The sequence below is a fragment of the Myotis lucifugus genome, unplaced genomic scaffold, assembly GCF_000147115.1.
Source record: "Myotis lucifugus unplaced genomic scaffold, Myoluc2.0 scaffold_5740, whole genome shotgun sequence".
Lineage (NCBI taxonomy): Eukaryota > Metazoa > Chordata > Mammalia > Chiroptera > Vespertilionidae > Myotis > Myotis lucifugus.
Window position 1 is genome coordinate 1 of NW_005876788.1, and position 9466 is coordinate 9466.

The following is a 9466-nucleotide window of genomic DNA, read 5'->3' on the forward strand; positions in this document are numbered from 1 at the left end:
GGGAGGGGGCTCATCAACAGGGAGGTGGGAGGGGGCGCAGATGCGCCCAGGTCCGTGTGAAACGGAGTAGAGATGCACCGGGCAGGCTGGCCGGCCCCAAAAGGGGTCCAATTCCTTAGCGCAGCCTCACTCGTTATTCTACTCGACAAGCAAATGCATTTAACACGCAGGCGGGCTGGCTGCTGACGTAGAAGCATCGTCTGCGTGCCACAAATCGTCTCGGTGATCGTCCTTAATCGATCACCAATACAATTTTTTGCCCTAGGCAGCTGGCTCAGTGAACAGAGCGTCGGCCTGTGGACCAAAGGGTCCCGGGTTCGATTCCGGTCAAGGGAATGTACCTCGGTCGCAGGCTCCTCCCCAGCCTGGGCCCCGGTCAGGGCGCGTGCAGGAGGCAACCAACCAACATGACATCGATGTTTCTCCCTGTCTCTCTCTCTTCCACTCTCTCTGAAAACCAGTGGGAAAACATCCTCAGTGAGGATTCGCACATAAAAATAATAGCAACAGTAATAATACCCATGACCGTTTTTTGTGCATCTGGTTATACTGACACATCACTGCAACTTGTAAAGGAAAAACAGAAGTGGTGTTGCGTGTGCGTCCACGTGTAGTTACTCAGGTGAGCACGTTCTTGTATCCGTCCCAATAGCGTGTGCTCCCTCCTCGGGCCTCGATGGCTGACCTGCGAGCAGGGGTCTGCACAGCGCTGTCCTGGGACCGCGTTCTCGGTTAGTGCGCCGCGCTGCGGGGCAGGCTGGTTAAGGCGGCCCACCGGGCGCCCGTGGGGCGCAGGGCGGCAAGGACAAGCAAGCTCGACGCCAGAGGCCTCGCTGCTCGTAGCAAACACTCAGAGCAGGTTCCCGGGACCAGGGAACACGAGAGCCACGGTCTGACTTGAAGCTCACACGCTTTCATCAGGAAAATGCTCGCAAGACAGTCAGCACGCTCAGCCGCACAGCGTCGCGTGGAGCGATCCCCCTCCTCTGCCGGGTGTGGCACGAGCATGCAGGCGGCACGAAGGCCGACGAGGAGGCGCTGGCAACGCCGTGGAACGTAGGCCAGCAGCACAGTCACCACGGAAAGGACAGGAGCAGGCGGGGACCCAGCTCGTCTGACCCGACAGACACTGTGCTCACGGAGTCAGATGGCAGCGAGGAGGCAGCTGATGGGGCAGAAGCAGCATCGAGCGAGAGGCCAGCGCATGCTCCGCGGGGAAGGCAGACGGAAAGCCCCGCCCAGGGTCACATGCAGGGAGCCACCGAGCCCCGAGGCGGGCACCACACCGCTTCTGTGCACCCACACGCGGGCGCCTGGCCCGGGCACCGCGACGCCCGCCGTCTGTTCACGTCTCGTTAAAAAGGGAACGTGGAGTCAACGTGCAGAGCACAATGGAGTTTAAAATGAGAAAAGCACACTACTTTGCGTACTACCACGTGACTTCCACGCCTTAAGGGACTCGGGGATGGGGGGCGACTTTCCACGTCGACTCCGTGGCCCACGGAGAGCGTGAGGTCCCCTGGGGGGCGGGAGACACGTCACGTGACCGTGCGCGTGCGCGTGGGGCCTCGCTGCACGTGACTCTCCCAGGCCATGGCTTCTATCCTGGGGGAGGGTCGTGGACATTCTCCAAGTCTTTCTGCAAAGACGCGAGGGGCGGTTTCTGAGGACAGAAGCGTGTTGACGCCATAGCACCCCACCAGGAAGGGGGACCACGCCCAGGGCACCCAGTCGAGGCGGGAGCAGGCGGTATGTACCTGGCAGGACTGTCAACCATGCAGAGTGAAAGGAGATGCCGATAGAGTTACCCGCCAAGCACGTGTACTCCCCCGCATCCTCAAAAGTTACATTCCGAATATAGAGCACCTCAATCTCCTTGTCCGTGGTGTTAACCCCGGCGGCCTAGAAGACAGGGGAGCGAGAGAGAAGGTAGACGACACAGGAACGAGGTGGAGGGGCCTGGGCCCGGAGGCGGCGCGCGGGGCCCGGGGGGGGGCCGGCCGCGCAGGATCCGGCTGCAGCCCGTCCACAGAGCCCACGACCAGAGACACAGCGACAGGAGGGCTCACCGCGCAGCCCGTCACCACACCAGCGTCACCACCGGAGGCGCCTGCAGACACATGGACACAGCAGCCCACGGGCCGCGCTCGGGGCTCGTCTTCGCTTGGGAGCTGGGGGAGGGGCCCCCACACGTGTGCACCCCGCGTCCACGTGGGGCTTCCTTCTGTGGGCTGCGGGCTCCCGCCTCGAGGAGAGGGTGGGCCTGTCTCGATGGCTGGGGTGCAGAGCGGAACTCCACAGGCACGTCCTTCCGGCCCCCGGGGACCAGCCAGGGGGTCACCTGGCTGCCAGGCTGGGGTCACTGGGACGCGAGTCCACCACCTTGACGTCCACAGCGTGGAAACGAAATGGAAGGAAAAGCTCGATCTTGCCAGCAAAAGAACTGGGCTTTTTTGCTCCCTTTTTAAACTAAGCATTTGAATGTGAGTCATGGCGACGACAGAAGCCACCTGCTGCCTTCAGTAGCTCCCAGGACGTTCACTCAGGGGGCTGCCTCCAGTCGGGGACAGCAAGGTCCAGGGCACCGAGGTCAGGACACCGAGGTCAAGGACACTGAGGTCAGGACAAGGTCAGGACAACAAGGTCCAGGACACCGAGGTCAGGATACCGAGGTCAGGACAATAAAGTCCAGGACACTGAGGTCAGGGCAATAATGTCAAGGACACCGAGGTCAGGACACCAAGGTCCAGGGCACCGAGGTCAGGACAAGGTCAGGACAACAAGGTCAGGATACCGAGGTCAGGATAGTAAGTTCAAGGACACCGAGGTCAGGACAAGGTCAGGACAACAAGGTCCAGGGCACCGAGGTCAGGACACCAAGGTCAGGACACTGAGGTCAGGGCAATAAGGTCAAGGACACCGAGGTCAGGACAAGGTCAGGACAACAAGGTCAAGGACACCGAGGTCAGGACAAGGTCAGGACAATATGGTCAAGGACACTGAGGTCAGGACAACAAGGTCCAGGACACCGAGGTCAGGACACCGAGGTCCAGGGCACCGAGGTCAGAAGAAGGTCAGGGCAATAAGGTCAAGGACACCGAGGTCAGGGCAATAAGGTCCAGGACACCGAGGTCAGGATACCGAGGTCAAGGACACCGAGGTCAGGACAACAAGGTCCAGGACACCGAGGTCGGGACACTGAGGTCAAGGGCAGCATCTCACAGGATCAGTTATACAACCAAGGAAACGATGCCGGTCGGACAGACGACACCGTGCCCGTGTTTCTCTAGAAATCGGGGGCCGGAGGAGGTGTGACTGCAGTGGATCCGCGATGCCACGCCATCAATGGGCACCCAGGTATGCGTTTCAAACGGCGTTTACGTGCCGCGATGACGGGGTCTGTGCAGCCCAAACACGATGCCCCAGAAGGAACGAACGACTTAAACACTGGGGTCGGGGGGGGGGCCTTCGGAAGGAACCAGAGCGGCCGCTGCGAGCACCGTGGGCGCGGTCCATGGCTGCCGGCACCCGCCAGCCGCGTCACCCAAGAAAGATGGTTACGAACATCCCGAGGCCACAGAGGATCCTAGAAGCTGCCTGCCGGCTCCCAAAGCACCAAGTCCTTTCAGCGTCTACATCCGCCTTCTCAAAACACAAAAAAATAAAAGAAGGAAAACCGGAGACTTCGTTACCTTGCTGCTTGGGCAGGACCGTGAGCCAGGCGGACTGGTTGGCCTGCCCTATGTAATTGGAGACCTTACACACATACTCCCCCGCGTCCGCCTCCGTCACATTGAACAGAGCCAGCACCTCCGCATTGGAGCTATTTATGCCCGAGTGCTGGAACAGACAGAGAACAGCGTCGCTCGGGACCGCGTCCGCACCCGCCCGGCCACAGCCTCCGGCCTCCGGGGAACACCCCGTCCACGGGGGGCGATGGAGAGGGGCCGCTGTAGAGGGCGACGCCCGGCGGGCCCCCGCTTCCCAGCTCTCTGACCCTGAGTGGTCTCCACTGGAGAGAGCACCCGAGGGTGCCATTCTCGGGGGAACCCGCTGTGGCCTTGTCGGCGAGCAGCTCCGTGTGGGAGAGAACGGGGAGCCAGGCTTAGGGCGCCGCCCGCCCCGACAGCAGGAGGATCGACAGCATGGAGAGGCCGATGCGGCCGTGGGGACTGCGGGGAGCAGCCAGAAGCGCAGGGAGAAAGGGTCCCACATTTCATGGGCACAGAACCGGCTTCTACGGTTCGCGGTCTGCCCGCCTGGTGTGGCTCGGCGGATGGCGCGTTGGCCTGCGGACTGAAGGGTCCCGGGTTCGGTTCCAGTCCAGGGCACAGGCCCGGGGTTGGGGGCTTGATCCCCAGTGTGGGGCGTGCAGGAGGCAGCCGATCCATGATTCTCTCTCATCGTTGATGTTTCTCTCTCTCCCCCTCTCCCTTCCTCTCTGAAATCAATAAAAAAATATATATTTTAAAAAAATAATAAAATATAAAGTTTACTGTCTAAACCGCATGTGAATTAATTTCCACGGCAAAGGGGTTTCTCTAAGAAGGAGGATCTAAATGGTCTCTAAAAGGTGGCTGCGAACACTGGACCCTAATGTCACACGAAAAGAAAACATCAGCGTAACAGTAACATCGGTCCCACCCCCGGGGGTTAAAAAGCTCTTCCTGGCGACCGCTCCCCGCACCCCCCCCAACTACTCGGTGCAGCCGCCCCGCACGGGGATGAGCTCGGGGTCCCTACCCTCACAGACGGGCAGCTGAGCCGAACCGTCTCCCCAAAGACCTCCGGCCAATAAATGACTGACCTTCTCTGACTCCCACTCCAGGGGTCCCCCCGCCCCCAAGTCCCTCTGGTTTTGACTAGGGAGCTAATTCCCCAACACCCTCTGTGCTGGCCCGATAGGTGAATCATCCCCCAAACTCAACAGGAAATCCCAGCACCGTGGCCGGACCCGTGGGGCCCGTGGGGCGGCTCCGGCCCCAGCGCGTCCTCACCTTCAGCACCTTGAGGTAGGGCAGCCCGTCGGGCCCGTACTTGCTGCCGTTCTTCTCCACGTGTTTGATCCACTGGATGTGGGGCTGGGCATCGCTGTACACTTTGCACACAAACTCCACGTCGCCGCCGACCACCGTGGAGGCGTTGGCGGGCAGCCCGGCCTGGAGGATGGGCCGGTGCGGGGATCGCTCTGAGGGGGGGGGACGAGAGGGGAGAGACGGGTAAGTGAGTTGTGCTGCCCAGGAGGCTGCCTGTGAACTGGAGCCAAAAAGGTCTCAATCTGCTGGCTGAGTCCCTGGAAATCACACGGCCGCCCAACCCTGAACAAAAGGGGCTTCACAGGGCGCGGCGAGAGGGCGGCCCTCGTGCAAAGGAGACGCGCTCGGAACGCGGAGAAAAGAACTTGTTCGGTTGAAGGCTGTTGCTGTCCGCGGCCACCCAGGGAACAAGGGGCCGCGTTTACCGTGACGACGAGAGGCGCCCGGCCAGGGCGCAGGGACCCGTCCCCCATCCCACGGGGGCAACGCCGGACGTGCACCTCGACCGTGAGCCCGACATCACGGGCAGGTGGCCCGCGCTCCCGTCACCCCGACTCTGAAATGGCCCCAGACACGGGGTCGCCCCACACATCCCCAGACGCTCTGAGAAGACCTTCCTCGCTTGTTTTTAAAGAAAACAAACAAAAAGCTGGAGCCCAAAGTTACGGCCGCACTGAAGGCACGAACGGTGTTCCCTCTTGGCGCTGGATCGTCCTCCATTCGTGCACTTTTATTCCTCCAGTCGCTTCCTGGACAAACATGAGGTGCTGCTGTGTCCAAGGATCGATGCACAGTAAGTGCGAGATGGCGAACCTATGACACGTGTGTGACAGGTGACACGCGAACCCATTGTTTTGGTTGATTTTTCTTTGTTAAATGGCATTTAAATATATAAAATAAATATCAAAAATATAAGTCTGTGTTTTACTGTGGTTGCAAATATCAAAAAATGTCTATATGTGACACGGCACCAGAGTTAAGTTAGGGTTTTTCAAAATGCTGACACGCCGAGCTCAGAAGGTTCGCCATCACTAGCCTACGCCCCGGCTTCCTCAGAGGCGGCACCGGAAAACCACACACCGTGAAGAGACACCAGCTCCAAGGCCGGGCAGGGCGTACACTGTCTTTCTTATTTATTTTCTTGTAAAAATATATTTTTATCGATTTCAGAGAGAGGAAGGGAGAGGGAGAGAGAGAGAATCATCAGTGATGAGAGAGAATCACAGGTCGGCCGCCTCCCGCACGCCCCCCAATGGGGACCGAGCCCACAACCCGGACCTGTGCCCTGACCGGGAACTGAACCATGACCTCCTGGTTCCTAGGTCGATGCTCGACCCCTGAGCCACGCGGCCGGGCTAGACTGTCTTAAAAGAGGCCCCATCCAGGGTGTGCTGGCAACCGCTCCCCCCTCCCTTGCCTCACGTCTCTAGGGAAAAGGTTACCAACAGAGGACACCCCTCCTGTCTCGGGCCTGGAGAGCCCCTCCCCACTCAGAGGTGGGTGAGCGTCTGAACACAAGGGTCCCCAAGAAGCTGTGACAGACCCGCCCGCTGGGTGTCCTGGCCACGGGCACTGGGGATGACAAACCCCTGGACCTCCCTCCGTGGCACCCGAGTCGAGAGCCGCCACACACCCAGCCCCACTGTCTGCAGGTACTGCCCTCCCCCCCCCCACCTGCAGAGACCAGCCTCCCCTGCCTCCCTCCCCCCTGTCTCTAACCGCCACTCAAACAGCTGCCGCGGGACAGGAGATCCGCCCAGGGTCTCCCCAGGCATCTGGGCCCTGGGCCCGGCTGGGAGCAGACATTAGAACGACAGAGATCTGAGCCTCTCCCTCTGAGCCGTTCTGATTAAAATGTCATTGAGGGGAGGCTGTTGGACAAGAGCAAGTTGATTTGACTGCCTAAGCCTGTTGCTGGTGTTTAAAAACTTTTTAAAAACCCGGCCAGTGTGGCTCAGCGGTTGAGGGTCGACCCAGAAACCAGGAGGTCGCTGGCTCGATTCCCGGTCGGGGCACAGGCCCGGGTTGCAGGATTGGTGCCCAGTGTGGGGCGTGCAGGAGGCAGCGGTCCATGATGTTTCTCTCTCATAGATGTTTCTATCTCTCTAGCCCTCTCCCTTCCTCTCTCTCTAAAATAATCCATAAAAACATATTTAAAAACAAGTAAATAAAAACCTTAAAAAAAAAGCAAGTGCACGAGAGGTTCCTCTCAGCACACACGTGCCAGGACCTGCCAGCACGTCTCAGGCACCTGCCCGCTCTTCCCCGTGGAAACAGGCTGCTGAGCCCCCCAAGAAGTCGCTCATTTGCCCCAATATCATCCCCCAGACAGGCTGCGCCGAGGACCCAGAAGACGAGGCTCCTAAACTGGGGGGGCAGCAGGTTACAAAGCTGGGAGCCCCTCCAGCACCCACAGACACCCTCCCGCTCTGGCCAACAGCGTCGGAGGAGGTGACCGGTGGTGGTGGTGAGCCTCCCAGGCAGGCCTGGCAGCAGCTGACCCCACGGGGACCCGCTCACGGCGGGCGGGGGCGGAGGTCGGGGAACCCCGGCCCAGCCCTGCCCCAGAGCTACGTCCACGCACGCCCACCTCTGGGCTGGAGACCGCCAGCCGAGCGTAAGCCCGCCTCCTCGCACCTGTCACCTGTGGGGCGGTGCCTTCCCTCCCACCGAGACGGCGCGCGAGGCCCCGCTCACGCCGGGGCTCGGTTTCCACCTCTGCGCCCCTGTTTGGGTGTTTGAGGGTCAATATTTACCGCGGCCCCAAACATTGGTGCTGGGACACAAAGGAACTAAAGCCTTACACGTCCCGTCAGCCAGGTCAGCGGAACCTCCACCACCTCGTCTCCCTTACACACGCTTTTCCTCATAAATCTTTTCACAAGCAAACATTGTGCGCGGCGCCCCGGCCCCGGGCCGGGAACAATGGGCGCTTTCATGGGCCCGGCACCCCCGGCCGCGCCAGGCCGCGCGGGCGCTGACTCACCGGGCAGCCGGCAGGGCCTGCGCCAGGCCCCGGTGCTGTTGGCTGTGGTCTGCGGGCCGCGGGCTCCGCGATGAAGTTCTGCTCTCCCGACTGTTTCTTTAAAACACACCCGCGTCAGGTCGGGCTGCTCTCGCTCAGGACAGCGTGCCCGCCGCTCACTCGCGCCCGTGCAGCCTTCCCACTCCCCTCGCCTTCTGCAAACACCCCCCGCCAGCCCTTTCTCACTTCGGGCCCAGAGACGTGAGCGACCCTCTGTAACGGGAACCTCGCCCGCTCCCAGCCCCTGACAGCTGCCCTCGGGGAAACGAAACCCGGAGAATGTCGCCCGGAATGTTTTCAAACAGCCAGGAGGCCTCAGGTTTCGTTTCTCCACATCAGGCTTTGATTTCCGTTGCAACCGCGCTCTCTGCCCCGAACGTCTTGGACAAGGTCCCGGGTGCCAGCATCTGCATGGGGAGGGCGCCCCCCTCCTCCTCCCCCACAACCCCCCGTGCCCCCCGCCCGGAGCCATCAGACCCTCCACCGGCGATCACTCCCAGGGGATGACAGCGACGGGCTCCCGTTCTAACTTCCGAAAAACCGGGGTGAACGCCGGGAGCAGCCGGCGGCTGGGGGAGCGGCCGGGCAGCAGGTCCCGCGGACACGAGCAGGGCAGGCGGCCCCACAGCTGGGCCCGGGGGGGAGCACAGGGCAGGGACGGGGGCACTGAGGTCCTCCAGCAGCTCAGGTGCCCCCCAGGACCCCACAAGGCCCTGAGCAGGACAGACCCCTCTGTCTGCAATGCTGTGGGGCAGCCGATAGAAAGACTGGTCAGTGGCTCTGGCCGGTGTGGCTCAGTGGATAGAGCAGCGGCCCTCGGACTGAAGGGTCCCGGGTTTGATTTCCGTCAAGGGCTCGTGCCTCGGTTGCAGGTTCCCCGGCCCTGGTCAGGGTGCTTGCAGGAGGCAACCAATCGAGTGTCTCTCTCACATCGATGTTTCTCTCTCTGTCCCTCTCCCGTCTACTCTCTCTAAAAATCAATGGAAAAATATCCTGGGATGAGGATTAACAACAACAAAAAGAAAGAAAGGAAGGAAGGAAGATTGCTCAGGGAGTTCTCTCTGGACGAGCGGATAAGCCACAGCTCGCTCACCTCTCGTTCCTCTCCTGACCGTCTCCACCAGGACTTACGGGGTTAGGCGAGGCCCCGCTCCGCGTGCTCGCCGCTCAGATGTTACGGAAAACGGGTTTCCTCCCTACAGGGCGCCAGGTGAGTATGCGGCCGACAGACGGGCCGACGGGCGCCTCCCCTGTGTCTCTACTGTGGTTATTGAAATAGGAAGATTCTGGGCTCTGCGGGGTCAGATGCGGGGCCGTGGCCCGAGGGGGTGGGAGCAGAGGTTCGAGGCCCCGTGTGAATTCCAGAGGCGGCGGGAAAGCAGCCGGAGGGCGCGGCCGCGACGGG

The 9466-nt window shown here is 61.1% G+C and overlaps 1 protein-coding gene across 1 annotated transcript; it reads right to left on the reverse strand.

The window, feature by feature from the left end:
• Positions 1-7: 7 nt before the first annotated feature.
• On the reverse strand, positions 8-8689 carry LOC102442356 (fibroblast growth factor receptor-like 1; the record flags this gene model as incomplete). The annotated part of the gene is made up of 6 exons (XM_023749320.1): positions 8-1902; positions 3693-3840; positions 4998-5188; positions 8023-8118; positions 8248-8468; positions 8556-8689. Coding segments are annotated over 6 exons (804 nt in total), but the record flags the coding sequence as incomplete, so codon positions are not given.
• Between the last annotated feature and the right edge of the window lie 777 nt (positions 8690-9466).